Genomic DNA, 25,593 nt, shown 5'->3' with positions numbered 1-25,593 from the left:
TACAGTGTGTAAAAAGTCCAGAGTCGAGAACTTCGGTGTGTCTGCCAAACACAACACAATCAACTAAAGCAACAAGAAACTAATAAAACAAGAACCTGCAAGTAATGATGCAATAGTTCTAATGGATAGGAATGTCTCTGATGAGTTTAGGTCAGTACAGTGTCAGTACACAGTGGACCATACGTCACTCAAGCCGGTAATCTGATAAAAGAGCTGGAGACGATCAGTCAAGCCAAGTGTCAGGAGGGCTACGGATCACTGTCTCATCCGGAATATCAATGACTGGAAACCTCTTTGCATATCTGACCCACTAAAAGAGATAAAACAGCCTTGTTTTCCTCTGAGTCATATCTTTTTATGCTTGAATTATTTACATTTGTGAATATTTTAAGTGATAAATAGTATTGAAAAACTTTGAATTGTAAATTACTGTAAGCTAAGCATCTAAGAATTGTCCTTAAAGTTTCAGCGTAAGCAAAGATGCAACTTAAATTATTCATTAACCATTAATCAACCACTGATGCAAGTTAACCCATATTAAATGTATGGTATTTACTTTTACCTTGAGTTAAATTCAGTTAGTAAGTTTTTAAATATGAGGTCCTGCCCTTGGCCTATAACCTATGTCCATAATAGCGTAATAGCATGATGGTGAAATTGATGGGATATGCTAATGCTTGACATCAACAACAAAAGATATAAAGAGTGTTGGCAACAAATAAGTGTTGTAACCTCCCTTTTACAGTTTGTTTAGAAATTTTGCATTTTATAGATGAAAAAAATCAACAGGAAATTAACAAGAAAAACAAACAAAAAAAACTTTTATTTATCCATAACACTAAAACAGTGCATATATTTTAGTTTCTTAATGGCACACAGAACTGATACAATCTTACATCAAAACACACGGACAATTATTCATTGATACTGTTTCATTTATACTCTTCCGGTCCAATGTGTGCCTACTATTACCTTCCAACTCCTGCCTGCATACAGTGGCCGCAAAAAGACATTTAGACACATTCAGACACCCAAATCATGCTTAACATCTGAATGTCACTGCATTAGATAAAATATAAAATATTGTGTAAAAGTGGAATCTGCAAATAAAAAATTGTATATCTTATCTAAACAATTGTTTAATGGCTTTTAAACAGGTGTCAAACATACTACAAAAAAAGATACCACTTTCCTCAACAGACATACAGTAGATGGTTTTTGTCACAAATTGATAATACTCAAATACACTAACAAAATTTTACACTAATAACTTTTGTGTGGTTTCAGTGTCAAAATACATTTGCGGCCACTGAATACGCAGAATATCAGATTCCAGGACTATCTATCAACTTTAGTAGTTTGAATACATTGTGTTAAAACAGCTATACTTCAGTAATATTACTAATATTACACTGTCAGTCCTTCTATCTAAAAGCATTTCTGCTATCATCAGTTGTTTGCAATAAATGCATTAACTCACTCCACAGAAAACATGTTTGCCCTACCAAACACATTTGCACCAGTCCCAAGGTCAGATGTTGGGTAGATGATGGTCATGTTTGTGTCTCTGTTTATTCTTCATTTCAGGGGCTGGTGAGATGTTACTATTGGTCAGTTGGGGAAAGTATTGAGGCTGGAAAACAAAATTTGTCTCAATTATTAAACAATTAATAACCAACTAATGTTAAGTCAGCAATATGTATAATATGGTTACAAACCCAATTTCAAATTTAGTTTCACTGCTGCATTTCTAAAATCTTAATATCTGCAATTTTAGCTTGTGCAGTGACTGTTTTTATAATTACATTTAACATCAATAAATGTTTCCCTATTTTATACATATTATGAGGTTTTTGATTCTTTTGCATGGTTCCCTGTGTTAGGCCACAGACTGGAAGATTTTAACCCTTAAATGCATTCCTTGGGCCTTTAGCGACCCGAGATGTAATTTACTATCCTCTTCCTCCTCTTTTTTTTAAAGTTTGACATCAGCTTTCTTAGTATTCCTCAATCTATTCATTATAAACCAACAAGAAAAAATTTACAAAATATATTAAATTATGTCTCTTTTCTGATTTTTTTTCATTGTGTATAAAGTGTGTAGGGTCGCTAGAGACCCGAGGTGTGTAATTATATTTTCATGTATGACTAAATACATGCAATTTACCTTTAGTCCTCGAGGTGGCACTGTTTAATAGGCAAAAAAATAAAGTAAATAAATAAATACAAAAAAAAAAAAAACTCAACTGTTTGTGGTGTCATTGCAATTTTTCAACTGCTTATTTTGTATTTTTATTTTTTGCTTATGCCAGTTTTCACACTCACGGTCGGATTTACTAACAGTGAAATTAACGTCAGAATGTGGGATCCTCCATGCCAACTTCATGTCTGGCATACATATATGTCTTGTGTTTTTGTCTGTTGGTGTCTCTTAGAGGCAATGAAGTAAAGTTGCAAACATTAGACTACGAAATATTCTACAAGTCTATCGCACCACCAACTATGAGAAACATCGCTATTATAGGGGTCCTATTATGCTTTTTCACTTTTTGAATTTTAGATAGTGTGTACTGTGTATGTTTGGGCATAAAAAAAACATCTACACAATTACAAATCTCAAAGTCCACTCTAAAGGGAGATATTTAGTTTTTAAAAAATCCCTTTTCAAGAACTACAACGAATGGCTCCTTTGGACTACAGCGTTTGTTTTCCGGATGCTATGATGTCACAATGTAAATCCCGCCCTACGGAAATTCGAAAGTGTCTGTGAACTGCTCCGGTAGCCGTGCTGGAGCCGCGTCATTGGTGTGTGCGGTATAGAGGGTCAAAACACATGCGGAGCTGCATCTTTTTTCGGGAGGTGGACCTTTATCAAACCCGGAACTAATCGAGCCATTTGTGCCAGCCTGGAGAGAAAGCTATTGTAATAATGTGAATTATGTGAAAAATCATGCGTTTTTCGAACCACCAAGCATGAGAACATGTTCTAGTGCACCCTCAAAATAAAATAAAGACTTTGTAAAAGAGCATAATAGGACCCCTTTAATTTGTAATTTGCAATCGACTGCACACACATTGCTGTTAAGGTGCCATCTGAAGAAGAATTTGCATATGTGAATTGGAAACATTCCCATTCAATACATGTGCAAATAATATGTGATGCACAAATGCGCATAACAGATATTGTGGCAAGGTGTCCTGGGTCAACCCATGATTCATACATCCTTACAAATAGCATGGTTACAGAGACACAGGAGCTACAAATGGATTCTCCCCAGCACTGAATCTCCTGTGTCTCAGCTGGTTATGTCCAGCCCTGAATATCCTGTCTCCACTGGTTCCACCCAACTTGGAATCTTCTGTGTCTCCACTGTTTCTGGCCTGCACCAAATCTGTGTCAACGTTCATGTCCTCGCCCAGTCTCCCTCTCCCGCCTCCTCTCCCAAACTCAGCCAGTTCCTCAGTCCCATCTCCACTGTTCCCCTTTAATTCCACAGATCCTTGGATTCACTTCAGACCTAATGGTCTCTATAAAGAGAATCTCCTTGCTTCAATTCAAGCCTCTGGGTCCTGGACACCACCTTGGCTTTCCAACCCTTACATTTCCCCCTTGGCCCCATGCTTCATCAGGGCCCATCAGTCCTTGACTCCACTGGGCTCTCTCGTAACCTTCAGCTTTGCCTTGGTCAGTCGTCTACCTCCACCATGGTCTACCAGACTTCTGGCTGCACCTCATCACTCCATCCCTTTGGTTCCATTGGACTCTTCTTCCTGCTGGCTCCACCTTGGTCCTCAGTCCCACTGGCTTTACCCTAGCCTGTCAAGCCTCCATTTTCTTTTTGACCCTGCTACGCAAAAAAATTTGAGCTCCAAGCACTACCACCAGCCCTGCAATGCCTGAGCTTACCGCAAGCGAAGAGCCAGATGCAATAGGAGAACATGAGTGAGAACCAGAGATCACCCCAAAGGCTGAGCAAACTTTGTCTGAAAAAGTGTTTGAGCCATAATTGTTGCCTGTGCCTGTGGATTTACTGGTGAATTATGAGGGGATGATTTAGAGTCACCAGCCCCCTTAACAATAGAGCTGATTGATTGGGAGAGTCCTGAATTTCCTGCATTTCTGCTGGTTCTGCCCAATCCTGTATCTCCTGTGCCTCTGCTGATTCTGCCCAGTCCTGAATATCCTGGGTCTGCACTGGTTCCACCCAGTTCTAAATCTCCTGTGTCTCCACTGGTTCCGCCCAGTATCAACATTCATGTTGCCACCCAACCTCCCTCTCCTGCCTTCTCTCCCGCCTCCTCTCCCAAACTCAGCCGATTTCCCAGTCCCCTCTCCACTGTTTCCCTTTAATTCCTCGAATCCTCTAACACTACTCACCTATGGGGGTTCACTTCAGACCATCCTGACTCTAGTTTCACCCTGGAAAGAGAATCCTCTTGCTTCACCGCACTGGGGTCCATCAGTCCTTGAACTCTACTGGGCTCCCTTGTTCCTTCTGGCTCTGCCTTGATCAGTCATCTGCCTCCACTATGGTCTTCCAGTCTTCTGGCTGCACCTTGCACTTCATCCCACTGGTTCCTTCTTTCATCTGTTTCCAATTTGCTCCTCAGTCCCATTGCCTGCCAATGCTTTGTCTCCTCTTTGGCCCTGCTCCACCTTGGCCCTCCAGACCTCAGGTGTCACCCGGAGAGGAGGGAGATACTGTAATGGATCATCTGTGTTTAAGTTCTGAGTTGGACTAAGTTTCTTTTGCACTGTTTCCTGTGTTAGTTAATTTGTTCTTTGTACCTGTTCATAAGCTGCCATCATTTTTGATTTGCCCAAATGTGTTACACCTGTGTCTAATTAATTATCTTGATTAATCCTTAGTGTTTCCCTGTGTATTTAAGCCCTGTGTTTTCTTCAGTTGACTGGTCACTTCTCGCTGTGTATTTAGCGGTTGTTCTGTTTTTCAGTGTTCTAAGTTTTGTTGAGTAAATATCTAAATTGCTGTGCTTAGAATCTTTCTCACCTTTACTTTGTTACTGTTTGTATTATCATGAGACCGCAATTACATACAAATCATGTACTTTTTTTAAATACTCCCCTATAAATGTTACAAGTGAATTTGTGTGTCTTTAACTTGAGTCTCAGAATTCATTTTCCATTTCTTGCTATTAACATTATTTTTGTTCAATGTAGATATATACCGCAGGAGCTCTCCGTCGTGTGCCTTTCTCATAGCGTCTTGGGAGACGCTCAGTTTCTTTGCCCCATCCTGTTCCACCATCCTCCTGGAAGTATGGCAGCTCTAAAATCTCTTCACATGACAACCTGCCAGATGGATCCATTACTAGGCAGGACTATAAAAACACACAACAAACATATACATTTTATTAGATGTGCAGACCAGCATCCACATGTATTAGATCTAAGCATGTTGGCCATTCTGGATGTCGGCCATTTTGAATTTGTTGAAAATGCTATATTTTATGAACACATCAGTACAGTGGTTTTTAAACTTGTCCATGAAGTACCCCCAGCACTGCACATTTTGTATGTCTCCCTATATCTGACACACCTATTTCAGGTCTTGCAGTCTCCACTAATAAGCTGATTAAATCAGGTGTGATGGATGAGGGAGACATGCAAAATGCACAGGGCTAGGGGTATTCCAGGACAGGTTTGAGAACCACTGCATTAGTACATCATTATTAAACTTGACACCATCATCACTATGTCCTAAAAGAGCCTCAGTAGTCTCTGTCATCGCCAAATTAGTAGTACAACATTAACATACAAGCTTAAAACTTTTTACATAAAAAGCAGCAAATCATACTTCAGTGGATAATAATTTTAAATCACAGGGGTCCTCAAGGAGATCGGTAGAGTACCTATGTCTTCTGTGCACAAAGTACAAACTTTTCGAAAGTTTGTATGTATGGAGACATTTCTTGATATAGGCATTGCTAGTGCTCTACTGTTTGACAGAATTGTAAGAACACCATGTTTAAATTTAGATGCGAGCTTTGGCATGAGTGAAGATTTTCATTGGCCCCCTGTGGAAAAGTATTTTGTGAGACTTGAGCTTGTGTTGACATCTCACCTTCATCACAGTAATAGCATGAGGAGAAACACCATGGAACCTCTTCTCTAGCGGCTCCTACAACAACAAAATCTAATTTAGTTACATTCAACAATGATTTTTAGGTGCAGGTGTGTATTTGTGCTACCATGGTATCAGGCTCAGGGATGCTGACTCCACTAAAGAAAACATTGGAGTGGAACACCTGCTGATGCCGTGGGATCAAGTCACCTGTCAGGGTCAAAGTTCAGAGTTTAAGAATCATATCATTTACTTATTTACTTATATCATTTATTATTATCTGCTTTTTAGGATTGCATTTTACAGTAACATTATCACATTCAAATGCCAGAAAGAAAAAAAAAAAAAATCTTGCAAGAAAGTTTACATCTCGCAATTCTGACTTTTTATTTAAATTTATAAACTCACAATTGCGTGTTGTAAAGTCAAAATTCCAAGACATAAACTCGCAATTACACGAAAACAGTAAGTCTTATATTTATTTTCAGATAAAAAGTCACATTTACCTTGTGTTATTAATATTTGTTTATAATATTTGAGTAGAAAACAGGCTTCCATAGGTAACATTACATGGTAACAAAATATGTAAAAGGACAGTTCATAATGTTTTAAAAACTCTTTGTTGTTTTAAAATGTTCAAAATCTTACAAGTTTTTGAAAATTGTTTTTTAAATTCCACATTTTAAGAGATTCAAACGTTTGGACCCTTTTGTATATAACCTTTAAAGGAACACTTCACTTTTTTTGGAAATAGGCTCATTCTCCAACTCCCCCCGAGTTAATAAGTTGATTTTTACCGTTTTGAAATCCATTCAGCCGTTCTCCTGTTCTGGCGATATCAATTTTAGCATAGCTTAGCATAGATCATTGAATCCTATTAGACCAGTAGCATCGCGTTCAAAAATGACCAACAAGTTTCGATATTTGTCCTTTTTAAAACTTGTCTCTTCTGTAGTTGTATCGGGTTAAGACCGGTGGAAATGCAAAGCTGTGAGTTTCTAGGCTGATAAGATTAGGAACTACACTCCCATTCCGGCGTAATAGTCAAGGAAGTTTGCTGCCGTAATATGGCCGAAGCAGGCGGAGTATTATCAGAAATGAGTTCCCAGCTAGTTTAGCATTTGCACATGTGCTGCGTGGTATTACTGCTCCTGCTTCAGCCTTATTACAGCAGCAAACTTCCTTGACTATTACGCCGGAATGGGAGTGTAGTTCCTAATCTTATCAGCCAAGAAAATTTAAGCTTTGCATTTCCACTGGTCTTAGTACACAATATAACTACAGAAGAGTCAAGTTTTAAATAGGACAAATATCGAAACTCGCTGGTCATTTTTGAACCCGATGCTACTGGTCCACTAGGATTCAATGATCTATGCTAAGCTATGCTAAAAGTGATATCGCCAGAACAGGAGAACGGCTGAATGGATTTCAAAATGGAAAAAATCAACTTATTAACTCGGGGGGAGTTGGAGAATGAGCCTATTTCTAAAAAAAGTGGAGTGTTCCTTTAACATTCAAACTTTTGTCTTTCTCTTTTAGTACCCAGTGTTTGTCGTATGAGGTGCAGCTGATCCACATCAGAACGTCCTGGCCAAAGAGGATTTCCAGAAAGCAGCTCGGCGAAGACACAGCCCAGGGCCCAGACATCCACTGGGGGACCATACTGAGTATCTCCTACCAAGAGCTCTGGGGCCCGGTACCATCGAGTTGCCACATAATCAGTATAATCATCACCTGGACCAGCTGTTTCAAGCACACACACAAAACACACATTTTTACTAATCTAAATGAGGACTTTGTCTTTATATGCAGCTGGTTATAAATACTATATCTAACCCTAAGCCACATACTAAAACCAACAGATTGCATTTTTACAACTTTGTTTAATTCATTCCATTTTTACATAAATTACCCTGGGCCACAAAGCCAGTCTTAAGTGGCACGGGTATATTTGTAGCAATTGCCAACAATACATGGTATGTGTCAAAATGCTAGATTTTTCTTTTATGCCAAAATTCATTAGGATATTAAGAAAAGATCACTCTATGAAGACATTTTGTAAATTTCTTACCATAAACATATCAAAACTTAATTGTTGATTTGTAATATGCATTGCTAAGAACTTGATTTGGACAATTTAAAGGTGATTTTTGCACCCTCTGATTGCAGATGTTCAAATAGTTGTATCTCGGCCAAATATTGTCCTAACAAAACATTAATCAATGGAAAGCGTATTTATTCAGCTTTCAAATGATTTAAATCTCAGTTAAAAAAAAAAACCTTATGACTGGCTTTGTGATCTAGGGTCACATGAAGACATCCTCAAAAAAATGTTTTGAAAGAGCTCATGTCTGGGTACAAATGTGTCCCCAAAACATGGATAACGGGAAGGATTACAACATGCTGATGGATAGACCTTGTGTTAGCCTATATTAACAATACGCTGAAACCCAAGGATGATGCATGTAAGCAGATCCTGACTGGTTGACTGCACCTCTGAGGCTTCACGCTGCCCTGAAAGTGAGCTCAGGACGCATGACAGCTGATATAGGTAGGAAGTATAAATAAGTCATTAATGAAGTGAAGATGCTAAATGCACATAAATGGCTAGAGAGTGAGTGAGCGGGGCCTAAGACACTTACTGAGGATGCGAGCAAAGCCAAAATCACATAGTTTGATCACACCGGTCTTGGTCAGAAGAATGTTCTCCGGTTTGACGTCCCGGTGGATGCACTGGTATATACACACAAAGACAGACAGTCAGAGATACATACACAAAACTCCCACTATAAAAAGAAAGAGATTTTTAAAATACATCTTCATTCTAAAAAATAATCTTAACACAGGCAATAGAACCAATCTAGCAAGAATCTAGCACCAAAATAGATTAATAAGAGTCCTTTTCCTTTTGTCCAAATTTGCAGAATTTAAAAAAAAAAATGTAGGCAAAAAATCGCCAGATGACCTACTTATACTACATCCAGCACTCTTTACTTTCCCATGAGGCAACAGGAGCAGATTTGTAAATGCTCAGAAGTGGCACAAATGAAAAGGCCAACATGTTGTTTGTTTGTATTGCATTACATACCCATACTTAGTAAGCTCTTCAATAAATGTAAGGGGTTATTCACATAGAATAGCTATTCACCTTTTCCATTCCGCTGCACTACTTTTCCATTGCACTCAATGGATGTCTTTGACCACTGCACTCACTGTTTGCATATTTTGCAGTGCCTCGTCCATCACACAGTGTTCTAAAAATGTAATGGTCAAGTTAAAAGTAAAAACAGGTCTCTAGACCCTGCATTTTTTTCCCTTTTCTCTGCCCGCATCTCACATTTTTCAAAGCAAAAACACATTCTGTGTGAATTGCCCGTAATACCTACTCTGACCATTTCAGGTACACTGACTAGGTACTAAACATGAACGCCATTTTCCAATTAAGATCCATTCTGTTTAATACTTTGTTTACGTGTTTTACAGCTAGTCATGTTCCCTTACGTTTAAGCAATATCACAGCCAAAAGGAAATATTATGTTTTTGATAAAATCAGTTAAATGAAGGCAAGTATTTCCAATAATCATACTAAGGACTTGATCTCAAGATGTTTACATGACACAAACACACAAAAAATCTTTACATGCAATTTTCATTATTCTGATTATTAGTTTGGTCAAATTGGAGTGTGATTAAGGTGTTTATATGTTAGTTTCAAGAGTTCACACTTACAGATAATAAACTGAGTAAAAGGTTATGTGTATTTGGCATAGCCCTCCCCACGAAATGGACTGAAGGTGAGGAGACGGGGTGGTGGAGGGTGCTGAAAAGACGAGAGATAATGAAGGTAGGACTACTTTGGTTATTTATAGGGATGCTCTTTTTGTGCTGATTGGATAGGGAGTGTGATTGCTGATGATAAATTGGCCGTGTTAATTATTTAAATTAACAAAATTTGTTAATAAAACATTACTTATTGCAACTAAATTCGATATTGGGATGTTCATCAATGGCACAGAAAAAAACTTTCAATACATCCATAGTCATGTGTTTTGCATTTGATGCAAGTAGATTAAAGAGGTCCTTAATTATCATTTCACTTTTTTTTAAAGTGCCCCTATTATGGAAACTATGTTTCGTGCAGTGTGTAACACAGCTTTAAGTGAATGAAAACATCCTGCAAAGTTTTAAATCTTAGGTTATCTGTTCCACTCTCTGTTCCGGACGCGGCGGTGACTGCGCTCTCTGTTCCTGACGCGGCGGTGACCACGCTCTCTGTTCCTGACGCGGCGGTGACCGCGCTCTCTGTTCCGGACGCGGCGGTGACCGCGCTCTCTGTTCCGGACGCGGCGGTGACTGCGCTCTCTGTTCCTGACGCGGCGGTGACCACGCTCTCTGTTCCGGACGCGGCGGTGACCTCGCTCTCTGTTCCGGACGCGGCGGTGACCGCGCTCTCTGTTCCTGACGCGGCGGTGACCGCGCTCTCTGTTCCTGACGCGGCGGTGACCGCGCTCTCTGTTCCGGACGCGGCGGTGACCATTCTCTCTGTTCCGGACGCGGCGGTGACCTCGCTCTCTGTTCCTAACGCGGCGGTGACCATTCTCTCTGTTCCGGACGCGGCGGTGACCGCGCTCTCTGTTCCGGACGCGGCGGTGACCGCGCTCTCTGTTCCGGACGCGCCGGTGACCGCGCTCTCTGTTCCTGACGCGGCGGTGACCGCGCTCTCTGTTCCGGACGCGGCGGTGACCTCGCTCTCTGTTCCTGACGCGGCGGTGACCATTCTCTCTGTTCCGGACGCGGCGGTGACCTCGCTCTCTGTTCCTGACGCGGCGGTGACCATTCTCTCTGTTCCTGACGCGGCGGTGACCGCGCTCTCTGTTCCGGACGCGGCGGTGACCTCGCTCTCTGTTCCTGACACGGCGGTGACCATTCTCTCTGTTCCTGACGCGCCGGTGACCGCGCTCTCTGTTCCGGACGCGGCGGTGACCTCGCTCTCTGTTCCTGACGCGGCGGTGACCGCGCTCTCTGTTCCTGACGCGGCGGTGACCGCGCTCTCTGTTCCTGATGCGGCGGTGACCGCGCTCTCTGTTCCTGACGCGGCGGTGACCGCGCTCTCTGTTCCTGACGCGGCGGTGACCGCGCTCTCTGTTCCGGACGCGGCGGTGACCTCGCTCTCTCTGTTCCTGACGCGGCGGTGACCGCGCTCTCTGTTCCGGACGCGGCGGTGACCGCGCTCTCTGTTCCTGACGCGGCGGTGACCGCGCTCTCTGTTCCTGACGCGGCGGTGACCGCGCTCTCTGTTCCTGACGCGGCGGTGACCGCGCTCTCTGTTCCGGACGCGGCGGTGACCGCTCTCTCTGTTCCGGACGCGGCGGTGACCGCGCTCTCTGTTCCGGACGCGGCGGTGACCGCGCTCTCTGTTCCGGACGCGGCGGTGACCGCGCTCTCTGTTCCTGACGCGGCGGTGACCGCGCTCTCTGTTCCGGACGCGGCGGTGACCGCGCTCTCTGTTCCTGACGCGGCGGTGACCGCGCTCTCTGTTCCTGACGCGGCGGTGACCGCGCTCTCTGTTCCTGACGCGGCGGTGACCGCGCTCTCTGTTCCGGACGCGGCGGTGACCGCGCTCTCTGTTCCTGACGCGGCGGTGACCGCGCTCTCTGTTCCGGACGCGGCGGTGACCGCGCTCTCTGTTCCTGACGCGGCGGTGACCGCGCTCTCTGTTCCGGACGCGGCGGTGACCGCGCTCTCTGTTCCTGACGCGGCGGTGACCGCGCTCTCTGTTCCGGACGCGGCGGTGACCGCGCTCTCTGTTCCTGACGCGGCGGTGACCGCGCTCTCTGTTCCTGACGCGGCGGTGACCGCGCTCTCTGTTCCTGACGCGGCGGTGACCGCGCTCTCTGTTCCGGACGCGGCGGTGACCGCTCTCTCTGTTCCGGACGCGGCGGTGACCGCGCTCTCTGTTCCGGACGCGGCGGTGACCGCGCTCTCTTTTCCTGACGCGGCGGTGACCGCGCTCTCTGTTCCTGACGCGGCGGTGACCGCTCTCTCTGTTCCTGACGCAGCGGTGACCGCGCTCTCTGTTCCTGACGCGGCGGTGACCGCGCTCTCTGTTCCTGACGCGGCGGTGACCGCGCTCTCTGTTCCGGACGCGGCGGTGACCGCGCTCTCTGTTCCGGACGCGGCGGTGACCGCGCTCTCTGTTCCTGACGCGGCGGTGACCGCGCTCTCTGTTCCGGACGCGGCGGTGACCTCGCTCTCTCTGTTCCTGACGCGGCGGTGACCGCGCTCTCTGTTCCTGACGCGGCGGTGACCGCGCTCTCTGTTCCTGACGCGGCGGTGACCGCGCTCTCTGTTCCTGACGCGGCGGTGACCGCGCTCTCTGTTCCTGACGCGGCGGTGACCGCGCTCTCTGTTCCGGACGCGGCGGTGACCGCGCTCTCTGTTCCTGACGCGGCGGTGACCGCGCTCTCTTTTCCTGACGCGGCGGTGACCGCGCTCTCTGTTCCGGACGCGGCGGTGACCGCGCTCTCTTTTCCTGACGCGGCGGTGACCGCGCTCTCTGTTCCTGACGCGGCGGTGACCGCGCTCTCTGTTCCTGACGCGGCGGTGACCGCGCTCTCTGTTCCGGACGCGGCGGTGACCGCGCTCTCTTTTGCTGACGCGGCGGTGACCGCGCTCTCTGTTCCGGACGCGGCGGTGACCGCTCTCTCTGTTCCTGACGCGGCGGTGACCGCGCTCTCTGTTCCTGACGCGGCGGTGACCGCGCTCTCTGTTCCTGACGCGGCGGTGACCGCGCTCTCTGTTCCGGACGCGGCGGTGACCGCGCCCTCTGTTCCTGACGCGGCGGTGACCGCGCTCTCTGTTCCTGACGCGGCGGTGACCGCGCTCTCTGTTCCTGACGCGGCGGTGACCGCGCTCTCTGTTCCGGACGCGGCGGTGACCGCGCTCTCTGTTCCTGACGCGCCGGTGACCGCGCTCTCTGTTCCGGACGCGGCGGTGACCGCTTTCTCTGTGCCGGACGCGGCAGTGACTGCTGGCGTTCCTCTGGCGGCTATGCCAGCTCGTGTTCCTCTGGCGACTGACGTTCCTCTGGCGGCTATGCCAGCTCACGTTCCTCTGGCCGCTGGCGTTCCTCTGGCAGCGAAGCCAACTCACGTTCCTCCACTGCACGGGCCTGGCCCGCCATCCCTCCCCCTGTTTCACCAGTCCCCCGTTCCACCTCCCTCCAGACTTGTTTCGGCCTCAGGGAACGTCTGGAAGCCGTTCCGTAGGGGAGGGGTACTGTCATGACTCTGGGCTGCGGGTTTTCCCTCAGCCACCTGAGGTCGCTGTTTCCCTTCATCTTGCACTGCACTTCCCTGATTGTCTACACCTGTCTTGTTGTCTTTGATTATGACACTCGTTTCCTCCACAGCTGTTCACTATCACCACAGACTTTATAATCTCCACTCTCCCACCACTCTTGTGAGTCTGCATTGTTTCCTGTAACCTGTCTTCTGTGTGGTTTGTTTTCAGTGATTCTCGTTCCTGAAGTTTATGTTTTTATTGTTCAAGTCGTGTTGTGCCGTGTTGGCCTTTTGGTTTGGTTTTTGTTTGTTTATTTGTGTTTTTGTTAATAAATTTCCCTTCCCTGCAAATTGGACCCTGACCTCATCTCTCATTTCGTGACACTTCTATTTTAGCCCAATTTATCAATTGTGAATGTTTTGTGTATTGGTAAGCAACTTTTTAATTCCTTATTTTTCATTTAAAAAAAATACAGTTACTATTATTTAACATTTTAATAAAACTTTAATTGAACTCAACCACAGCATAACCTAAATAAAGGGAAAAGTCTTAACATATATAATAAACATATATAACAAAACACTTTTGTCTTTAGTGCAGGTTGGCATTGAGAAATATGAGATGCCTCAGCTTGGATAGGCTGATGCGATTTCTCCTCTCTGTAATTATTTGTCCTGTTTTTGAGAAGACTCTCTGAGGGCACCGATGTTGCAACAATGCAGAGTCTTCCTACCATTACCTTAACCAGGCATCTGCACTCAGCTTTGCAGTCTCCAACATCACTGAAATGCAGCCAGATGCTGCTGCTTTTTCGTTTTTCACTCATTTTTTCACTTTCTCTTTGGACTCGCATTTAATGCCGTCTTCCCTGCCTCTCTCTGTCGCTCTGTGTACCTGGCCTGTACCACTACACTTGCTATCTTTAAAGTATGTGCCCCTTTTCCTTTCACATAATGGTACGATCCCACCACTACTTGCGGCAGAAGATTCGGCTCTCCCCGACGGGAGTCGGCTTTTCTCGTTCGCTACGAAGAATCGGCTCTTAGAGCCGACTCGTTCGCGAACGACACATCACTAGTTAAAATACGGGAGATTTACGGGAAAATACTAATACGGGAGGATGGCGGGAAAGAAGGGTAAAATACGGGACTTTCCCGGCCAAAACGGGATACTTGACAGGTATGACATAATCTGAAAGCAATATGTTGGTGTATAAGCTGCAGTGCTTTATCAATACATTTCTGTGTTAGGCTAACGCATATACCATGGCTGTTTAAGTGTTTAATATAATGGTGATGGGTGTTCTGTTTCCGTCATGTGCTGCACGTAGTAGACCAATCACAACAGACTGGGTCATCGGACCAATCACAAAAACGTCTTTAAAGTCGTCCGAATGAAGTTCTAAGCAATGCATATTACTAATCAAAAATTAAGTTTTGATATATTTATGGTAGGAAATTTACAAAATATCTTCATGGAATATGATCTTTACTTAATATCTCAATTAATTTTTGGCATAAAAAAAAATTATCATTTTGACCTATACAACGTATTTTGCCTATTGTTACAAATATACCTGTGCTACTTAAGACTAGTTAGGTCCAGGGTCACATTTGTGTTGTGGAGTATGTGAATAATGGTAGTAAAAAAAAAAAAAACTTATTAGCAATAATCAGAATAATGAAAATTACATGTAAATGGGAGTGAAGAGGTTTGCTCATGTCATGTAAACATCTAACTGTAAGGTCAACTGTATTGCAGTCGTGTTGTGGACATTGCCATAATTACCATTGTTGTCAAGGTCACATTTGTATTTACTAAAAACTAAATAAAGTATAAAGACAATTTGTGTTTGTCATTCTGTCATTAATTATTTAATTATTGTCATTATTTAGCTTTTTTTGCCACAAGTTTTGATGATTTGCCTGAAGAGCGACTGGTGTAAATATTTGAGCGAAATATGATTTTAAAAAATGTTTTGAAAAAGTTTTTGAAAACTGAGAAGATTAATTGAGCCTAAACTGTTTTCAACAGTCTGTTAAGTTAAATGTTCCATGATTGGTTGCTGATAATGAGTTCACTGATTAGTTGAAACTAATGAAGCTGTCGCTACATTTTTTTATTGTTAGTTGTCTCCTCCTCATTCCAAAAATGAGGTTCTTCAATAGTGTGACTTTTCACAGTTGTCTGTAGCATTCATACGTGACACACACTGGTAGATGGGAAAAACTGAGTCTGGACATACTGACATTGTGTTTGTGACAGAAGTTCACGGCCTGTAGAGTTTGCCACACAATACTCTTGAGTTGTGCCTCAGGAACCCTAAAGAGAAAAAAAAAAGGACAAATGTTAATATCATGCCTCTTAGATTATGGTTACTACAGTTTAGCAGGATCTAACATTTTTGGCATACTTGGCAGGATCTACCAACAGTTAAATTATCTTGTTCTCTAAATATCAGTGCGGCTCCCATATATCTGCAGTAACCATGGGCCTGTAGTCACTGGCAACCAGTTCCTTTGTTTTGAGAAGCAGCTAAGGTTACGACTGAAAGGCCTTCTGGGAAAGAGAGAGAATGCTGGGCAGCCGCAGCTTTTGTGGTCTGACCAGTTTAGGAGCTCTAAAAAACAACAGCTAGATACAGTCTATAGAAGTCAGCATGAAATGTAACATTCAAGAATCAAGAAATCCATCAAGGAGATTGCACTGTGGTAAAAAAGGATAGGTGGGGTTGAAAAGAAAGAGCGATTGGTGATGTCAGGCAAAAAGAAAGTTGTTTCTAGGGTGAGACAAGTTTTTACATTTGAATAGCAGATTACAGAGGCAAACATTTTTGCAAGAAGAGTAGAAACATATAAAAATGAAGGCTGTTAAATGATTTTGTATTTAACTTTTAGTACATGGTGTGTCAATTTATCTAATGATTAAAAAATTAATTGCACATCAATTTTGGCTGAGAAATTACTCCCCAAAAGATATTTTAAAATCATTATTCTGTTAAATGAGATGAGCATTGAATAGATACTACAAAAAGGAGCTTTAGAAAGAGATATTTTAATTCAATAATATATTAAATATTACCACAATATAAAATGTTCAATATTTACAATTTAATAGGAAATTGTAAAAAATGAGAGTAGGGGGAACTATAGAAAACTTGAAATATCCTAAAAACAAATACTAAATTCCCTTTTTTTAATTTTTAATATTTTGATTTGTATAATTACTACTATATTACTAAAGTAGAAGTATATAAAAAAGGGGATATGTGACTGACCCTCTGGGGTGTTTGTCCAGTTCATTGAGAACAGTTTGCTCACAGAACTCAAAGACCAGATGAAGGCGTCTCTTTCTCCTGAAGACCTCAAGCAAGTTCACCAGATTCACATGCTTCAGCTGCTACATGGATACAAATGAAAATATTTATGTATAAGTGTGCAAATACTTGAGGGAATCTCAGTAAGCTCATGTACAATCTCCATATCTACCATCTACCTTCAGCATGCGGATTTCTCTGAGTGCGATCTTCTTGATGACCGGATCATCTTCAGACTCAACAAATTTTTTAATGGCCACTATCTGACCGGTGTCCCTGTGTCTGCATTTGAACACCACTCCGTATGAGCCCTCGCCGATCTTAGCCAGTTTCTCATACTTATCCATCTCACAGAGAGCATGAAGAGTTACATACTGCAAACAGACAAACACACTAAATCATACTGTATGGTGGGGAACAATTAAAAAGTCAATATATTAATTACATTAAACTTTAAGAAGATATACTACAGTATGTGGCCAAAAGTATTGACACCTGAACACCACTTTCACACATGCCATTAATAAAAAAAAAAACATGGCCATTAACAATTACTATCTACGATAACAGCTCCATTCTCTCAGAAAAATCAAATGTTGGAATTTGGCTGATTTGCTCCCATTCAGACAAAAGAATGTCAGTATAGTCAAACACTGCTGTTAGGTGATGGGGCCTGGATCACAATGAAAGTTCAAATGCTTACCAGTGCTCCAGAAGGGAAAACAATGCATTAAGAGCCGGGGGGTAAAAACTTTTAAACAGAATAGAGATGTGTACATTTTTCTTATTTTGACTAAATATCATATTTTTTCATTTAGTACTGCCTTTCAGAGGCTACGGAAGATACATGTTTCCCAGAACCCAAAAAAAGGTGAAGTTTTCATCCTCCTGGCTCTTTATGCATCATTTTTCCTCCTGGAGCACCAGTGAGTGTTTAAACCTTCTGTAATAGTTGCATAAGAGTCCGTCAGTTGCCCTCAGTGTGAAAAGATGGATCTCAAAATCATAGATTCATTGTTGGAAAGGGCTGGGCGATTAATCGAAAAATAATCGAAATCGACATTCAGAACCTATAATCGTTCAAATTTTTCCAGGACGATTATTTCAATTACTTTCCCTTTAAAAAACACTAGCGCTCCGTTCCGTTATTCCGCCGACATGTCGATGGAGAGCTTAAACAGTATTTATACAGTAAAAAGTATTTACAGGATATACAAGGGTAATTTTATTTAGAGGAGATACTGCTTGTTTTCTACTTTTAATATGAAAAACATTGAAAATTATTTATTTTGTTTCCAATAGTGCAAGTTATTTATTTTCACTAATTTAAGAAAAATGTGACTTTTCGTTTTAAGCAATGCGTGCTTTAATTTCAGTTGTTCAACACTGATGTTCAATTAATAATCATAGATAGTAGATAGTGTGTTTCCTTCAATTATTTTAAAATCAAGTAATGCACCCTTCATCCAAAAATCTCTCGCTTGTAATATGTGAACATATTTACTGTACAAAACTTGTCAGTGAACTATGAGGGCAAAAAAATAAATATTATATAAATATTATATAAATATAATTAAATATAATTTTATTAATAAATAAAATAATCGTTCATTAATCGTAATCGGGTTAAAATGTTCAATTAATCGAGATTTTGATTCTAAGCCAAATTGCCCAGCCCTAGGATCAAATAAACAATAATTCTGGAAAAACTAAATTTGTGGGACCTGTATGATTTTTCTGAAGAACAGCGGCCAGTTTAACTGTTTAAGTCAAACAAGGGACTCATGAACAACTATCACTAACAAGAAAAAAAAAGCTGTGGATAATTCAGGTAACAACACAGTATTAAGAATCAAGGGATTGTAAACTTTTGAACAGGGTCATTTTTTAAAAAAAATTGGTAACTTGGTAATTTATATGACTTTTAATTCAATAAAAACAAGTCACTTATATGGCAGTTACCTGACAAAACATTATAGACAACTAAAGCAAATAACATTAACATAAAGTTTAAAGTTAAATTAATATTAACAATTACTATAATGCAAATTTAAAATAACATTAAAGAGATGTTGGTCATAATAATTCCTAATATAGGTACTTCAGTTGACATATTAACATATTACTGTACACTGTCATGAAGCTGTCATCTCGAGTCTTCATAGATTTATTTATTTTTGTTAATGAATTCCTTAATTAAATATTAATGAGAATTTATTTTAATCAAATATGCTAACTGTTTATCATCTAAAAGACTTACCATGACACCAAAAAAAAATCGCAATATTTCATATTAAGTCTAATTCAAAAGCTAAAATGCGAATGTGAATTAAAAGTCTATGTCGCCTGGTCACCTTACCTGAGAAACGACTCGTGTCAATTACACTTCCAAAACTGTTCTCATCTCCTCTACGTTAAAAAGTAACAGTGCTTCCTCTTTGGCTGTGAACATCGTTTCAATGTTTATTATAGTCGCAAATGTTCCTCATGAGCTCCAAACACGCAGTTCTTTTAGTTCGGTGCCTGCACTTTCCTGAGGCATTGTCTTCCAGAAAGCTGCATCCTAGTAACCATAAGCCGTCATTCCGGTAGAACGGTATATGGAGACGTCACTGGATATTCGTCGATTTATTCACTCCAGCGAGTCCTTTTAGAAGAGTGAAGAGAAAACGAGAAGTACTGGGAGCACCTGAACGTATCCTTCCTCTCCGCGCAGCTCATAGTCAGGCGGGTCAGACTCTGAGCTCTGAGATGGTGTAAGTGATCGCTTTGTGACAAAACCTCTGTGAGGCTCATATGGTGTCTGTGTACGTGCTAATTATGCAGTGGGGCTCTATAATATAGAATGTGTCATTACAATTATTTATATTTATTTTTGTCTTCTATATTTGAGTTTCTTCCAACTATAGTTCATGGTTCACCGCCAGTGGGCCAATAGGGGGTGCTGGTCCTCGGAAAATGTCCATAAAAAGAACTTGCTTTGTGATACGCGAATTATTTTTTAATTATTATTAATTTGTATATTAGAAATAATGTTTTACAGATAATTCTAACCCTACACTGCAAAAAATATTTCCCCAGCCAAAATATCTAAGAATTCTTAAAGGAGTAGTTCACTTTCAGAACAAAAATTTACAGATAATGTACTCACCCCCTTGTCATCCAAGATGTTCATGTCTTTCTTTCTTCAGTCGTAAGAAAATTATGTTTTTTGAAGAAAACATTTCAGGATTTCTCTCCATATAATGGACTTCTGTGGTGCCCCCAAGTTTGAACTTCCAAAATGCAGTTTAAATGCAGCTCTAAATGGCTCTAAACGATCACAGCCGAGGGAAGAAGGGTCTTATTTAGCAAAATGATCGGTTATTTAAATGACAATTTATATACTTGTTTAATATACGTATAATTTACAATCAAATGCGCATCTTGTCTAGCTCTGTGTGTAGAGATAAAAGAAAATTGTACATGTAAAATTTCGCTAGATAAGACCCTTCTTCCTCAGCTGGGATCATTTAGAGCCCTTTGAAACTACATTTAAACTGCATTTTGGAAGTTCAAACTCGGGGGCACCATAGAAGTCCACTATACGGAGAGAAATCCTGAAATGTTTTCCTCAAAAAAACACCATTTCTTTACGACTGAAGAAAGAAAGACATGAACATCTTGGATGACGGGGGGTGAGTACATTATCTGTAAATTTTTGTTCTGAAAGTGAACTACTTCTTTACATCAAGAAAGACTTTCTAGACATGTAAAAATTATTTTCTTGTTTTCAGAAGAAAAAAAAAATAAAAGTCAAAATTAGTTTTTGCTTAGAACAAGAAAAATAATCTGTCAATGGGGTAAGGAAAAAAATACATAAATATAAAAATCTTATTTCAAACAGAAAACAAGATTATTTTTCTTACCCTATTGGCAGGTTATTTTGCTTGTTTCAAGCAAAAGCACACTTAATTTTGACTTTTTTTTCTGAAAACAAGAACATAATTTTTACTTGTTTAGAAAATCCTTCTTGATTTAAGAATCTAAGAAAAATCTAAGTAAGAAAAGCTTTTTTTTTTTTTTTGCAGTGTAACAATGCTTTTACTCCTAAACCTACCTCAAAATGTAGGAATTTTCCAGAGCAGCATGTGGTTGCACAGTAAATCCATAGTCTTGTAGGTAGGCTATGTTAGTACATATTATTTCACCTAATATACAGTGTGACTGTCTTTGAGTTTGAAAGCCTATTTCAACTAAATGATATGCTTTAACTGTAGGGGTACAAGAGTTGAAAAAATTTCCAGTAAGCACTAGCTTTGACACTTTCGTGAATATGAAAATAATCGCACACAGGTTCTGAAACTGCATGTTCACTATATTCTGATTCACACTGAAGTTTGAGTTTGCGGGCTCTAGACGTGTTTGGAGTCTGGTTTTCTTGGCTATAGTATGTGCGAAAGTTTGCAGACTAGTGTTGCCTGTACCCACAAACACAAATGGTGCTGGACTGAGTTTGACCCTGTCCCACATTACCTCAGAGGTAATTACATTCAGATATATGATACAGAAGCTATGGTGAGGAATTTATTTTTTAGATGCTACTGTATTTTTTATTTATTCATTCTGAATTGAAGATGCAGACCTACACTGCCACTCAAAAGTTCGGGTATGTTTTTTAAAGAAGTATCTTATGCTTATCAAGGCTGTATTTATTTAATCAAAAATACAGAAAAAAAAAACATTAATATTGCAAAATGTTTTTACAATATAAACTAATGTTTTTTTTCTTTTAATATACTTTAAAATATATAAATAATTCCTGTGATGCAAAGCTGAATTTTTATCATCTGTTACTCAATTCTTAAGTGTCACATGATCCTTTAGAAATCATTCTAATTTGCTGATTTATTTATTAGAATGATCAATTTCGGAAACAGTTGTGCTGCCAAATATTTTTTTTTTGAAACCTGTGATTCTTTTTTTAGGATTCTTTTATGAATAACAAGTGTAAGTAACAAGTTTTTATTAATTTAACACATCCCTGGTGAATAAAAGTATTAATTTATTTTAAAAAAGAAAGGATAAAAATGTATTGTACTGACCCCAAACTTTTAAACAGTAGTGTATATTGTTAGAAAATCTTTCTATTTTAAATAAATGCTGTTCTTTTTAACATTTTATTGATCAAAGAATCCTAAAAAAAAGTATCACAGGTTCCAAAAAAAAAAAAAAAGCAGCGCAACTGTTTTCAGCACTGATAATAAATCAGCATGTTAGAATGATTTTTGAAGGATCATGTGACACTGAAGACTGCAGTAATGGTTCTGAAAATTCAACTTTAATTACAGATATAAATAAAATTTTAATTTATATTAATATAGAAAAACATTGTTTTACATCATAATAATATTTCAAATATAATTGCTTTTTTTCTGTATTTTTGATTCAATGAACACAGCCTTGATAAGCATAAGAAACTTCTTTAAAAAAAATCTTACTGATCCCAAACTTTTGAGCGGCAGTGTATGCTTCATCCTAAAGACTGTCTTGTTAAATAGCAATAAAGTAGTAGTGGTAGTTAAATTACTTACTTAAAAGTGCATTAATTAATTGTTAAAAACAAAATTGTACTCACTCCGTTGTCATCCAAGATGTTCATGTCTTTCTTTCCTCAGTTGTAAAAAAATAAATAAAATTGAGGCAAACATTTCAGGATTTTTCTCCATATAAAACATAAACATCTTGGATGACAATGGGCTAAGTACATTATCTGTAAATGTTTGTTCTGGAGGTGAACTACTCCTTTAAGACTTAAAAGCAGGAGATCAATTCACTGCTTCATTTTTGACCACAAGAGGGCGCCAGAAACACATGAAAATGGATGCTGTCAAAACATATTAAAGCTTTGTTAGCTTTATTTTAAGAACAATATGTCTACACTACTAAAGCACATAAAAGACAATATATGTCAATTACAGGCATTAGTTAAATTTTATTTCAAAAATGTAGCAAGTCTAAATGAAAACACCATATGCAGTGCTTTTACAGAATGTGTATTGCTTTGTGAAAATGCATGATGGAATTCTTTTCCAGTGCACATTGTAGATTCCCTTTGACTTAATGTATTTTCCTAGGGCAATGAGATTAGCATGCAAATAACTGGTTGCTATAGTACTGCTATGGTGTGTTGTGCAGCTTGATTAATTAAAACTGAATTATTTTAGCTCTTTCGGTACAGTAAAGTCGTTGTTGTTTAAAAAAAAAAAATGTTTATTCAATCCAGGCAAATTTGTATTTGGATCGCTTATGTCTAACATTTCACATCTATTTAGCTGCTTGAAAACATTTGAAACAGACGCCAGAAAGTAAACAGCAAAGTGGGCATCAGCTCACCGCATGACATAAATGTGGCCTTGATAACAGTGCTCTGTTGTGCGGCCCGTCAGGTTCGGTTTAGCAGTGTGTTTATGCAATGGAGAGCATTCCAGTGTGTCTGTCATCATCTTACCTTGGCAGTCATTTAAAAAGGTGTGTGGTTAGTTTGGCCAGACGTTAGTGTCATGCCCATGTTATTTACCTGTCTGTCCTTTCACTCTGTTTGTGTGTGTGTCTTCCAGAAGCTGCTAAGGGCTTCCTGACCAGTATAAGAGAAGTGCTGTGTGAAGAACAGATTTCAGAGAGTCTGTTAGCCTCATTTCCTGGGCGGAGAGCTTTCGCCTCTAGTGAAGCAACAGCAACCCGAAAGGAGAGCGAGTGAGTGTGTTTGAGTGGTGGAGAGAAGTTATTGGAACGGATAGCTCTCACAAATCATTTTGTCACCAGCAAGCTCTGACAAGCGAGGAGAGGGAGTGTGTTACAAGAGGGAGCTAATAAAAAGAGTGCTGTACGAGAGAGAAGGAGGGTCTGAAGGACTTTTTTTTTTTTTTTTTTACTTGAGACTGAGGTCAAAAGGCATAAAAGTGGACAAACAGAAGAGAACAAAGACGAGAAGAGAAGGGAAAAAAGGGACATTTGCTGTCACTGCTGCGGCTCGAGCGTTTACTGCCTGGGCACTCGTGGACGGTTCATTTGTTTCGCTCTTTTTGTTTACTCCATCTGTCACTCGAGACTCGTGGGTTGGACGTGGTTAGTTTGATTTTCCTGACACATTACATCACCGGGGCCAAAACGTCAGGGTATTTTCCGAGAGGATCTGTTTTCCTTTCAATTCCTCTCAAATGTGTGTGAGTGTGTGTCGGGGTGGGGGGGAAGCAGTGTGTTTGGTTAGCCATGTCAGTGGATCTTTCCACTTGTCTTTGTAGTGGGAAAAGCTTGTTTGGAGAAAAAATGAGTTTATAGCCTTTAAAGAGCCATCTGAAAAACACTTATTCAGTTTCAAACTCGACTGAACTTCTTTGCCATGCTTTGGGTGGTTTACAAAGCAGGTTTTTTCCTAACGTGATGTTTGCATGTTAAACCAAGTACTTTCAAACTCTGCAAGTCACCGTTAGTGTTATCTGATTATCTGGATGCTTCCGGAAAATCTCACCAGCAGAGGAAACCCTAATGTTGTAAAAGCTAACTTTTGAGGAAATCTGAGCTGGACGCGTCCCTTTGTCTTGTTACGAATGCAGCATGCAGCTGGATGGGATTGTCTGGTTTAGTCAGTTAACACGTCTTCCTTAGTGGTTTTTGTGTGAGATGACAAAACATCGGCTGAAGCATCAAGACCAGAGAAGCTCAGAGGGGTGGAAAGCTGCGAGCAGCGAGGAAAGTTAGTGAGCAAACACGCTTACAGACGTGTCATTGTATCTGAACCTCTGCGTGTTTTTACAGCGGGAACTATCCAAGACTACAGGAGAGAAAAAGAGTCAGTCCAGACGCATGGACTCGAACAAGCATTTCTGTGTGTGACTGTCAGCGATAAAGTTGTGTGTGTACGCGGGAGTTTTTGACTGTAATTTATGCTTAGACGCAAATGTAAAAGTGCATGTCAGTGATTGGCGGTGTTCAGGTGTAGCCTCTTTGTGTGGCTCTGAGCTTGTTTATGTGGAAGAGTTGTTCCATCTGGTCAAACTGCACCTGGATGGACCTCTGGAACAGGTGAGGCATCAGGAATTTCCCGTATTAGACAGACATCAGCTGTTCTGTTAGCTTTATTATTCAAGGTGCTTTCCAGAATCATCATCTGGTGGCATCACCTCCATAATAACAACACAACCGTGTCAGTTTGATCCAAACAGCTCTGTGTCAATCACAGACTCTCTCCTTACCTAAAGACAGTTCAGGCTCACATTTGGCACCATGAAGTTGGCTTGCTTGGTACTGATGGCCCTGTGCATGGTGGCTAGAACTGGAGGTATGTCCACGTGCAAAACTCTGGACCTGGAGGTGGTGAAGAAGAAGAGGATAGAGGCCATCCGCGGTCAGATCCTTAGCAAACTGCGCATGGCCAAAGAGCCCGAATCGGAGATAGATGACGATGGACAGAAGATCCCAGATGCTATGCTTTCTTTGTACAACAGCACTGTTGAACTGAGCGAAGAAATGAAGATGAAACCCGTTTCTGTGCAGGCTGAAGATGAAGATTACTTCGGCAAGGAGGTGCACAAGTTCACAATCCGGCAAGGTAAGACATATCCTCAGAAGTGTCCTGTTTTGGACTTCTTTAGAAACATAATCTAGCATTAGGTCTCATGCATTCATGTTGGCATTGTGTGGTGAAATATGTTTGTATAATAATCACTTTATAACTATAATTATAATTGAAAGCTGTATAATTAATCTATTTACAAGGCAACGATTTCCTACATGTCTGTGCTAGTATCGTGAATCTCATTTCAGGTTATTTTACTTACTAAAATAAGGTGAACCTCACACCTCACACCAAAATTACATTTCTTTATTTACTTACTTATATATGGAAATAATACAAGTATTGCCCTA

General features: G+C 40.9%; 2 protein-coding genes across 2 annotated transcripts in view; one reads left to right on the top strand and one right to left on the bottom strand.

Moving 5' to 3' along the window:
• Positions 1–870: 870 nt before the first annotated feature.
• On the bottom strand, positions 871–19,375 carry LOC141284842 (cyclin-dependent kinase-like 1). Its single transcript, XM_073817863.1, has 10 exons — positions 19,046–19,375; positions 16,866–17,060; positions 16,648–16,769; positions 15,620–15,692; positions 8,729–8,819; positions 7,629–7,829; positions 6,214–6,296; positions 6,087–6,143; positions 5,191–5,343; positions 871–1,633 (listed from the first exon to the last, which is right to left on the bottom strand). Exons 2-10 carry the CDS (start codon positions 17,031–17,033, stop codon positions 1,532–1,534), a joined length of 1,050 nt encoding a protein of 349 aa, XP_073673964.1. The 5' UTR covers positions 17,034–17,060; positions 19,046–19,375; the 3' UTR covers positions 871–1,531.
• A 4,067-nt stretch (positions 19,376–23,442) lies between these two features.
• tgfb1a (transforming growth factor, beta 1a) overlaps positions 23,443–25,593 on the top strand; it is a 29,602-nt gene continuing 27,451 nt past the window's right edge. The window contains exon 1 of the mRNA XM_073817739.1: positions 23,443–25,276. Within this exon, the coding sequence (XP_073673840.1) occupies positions 24,952–25,276 (325 nt within the window). The 5' untranslated portion in view covers positions 23,443–24,951. The remainder of the gene's footprint in view (positions 25,277–25,593) is intronic.

The sequence above is a fragment of the Garra rufa genome, chromosome 14 (genome assembly GCF_049309525.1).
Source record: "Garra rufa chromosome 14, GarRuf1.0, whole genome shotgun sequence".
Taxonomy (NCBI): domain Eukaryota; kingdom Metazoa; phylum Chordata; class Actinopteri; order Cypriniformes; family Cyprinidae; genus Garra; species Garra rufa.
Note: the sequence above shows the minus strand (reverse complement) of the source record. Positions and strands in the feature narration are given on the sequence as shown.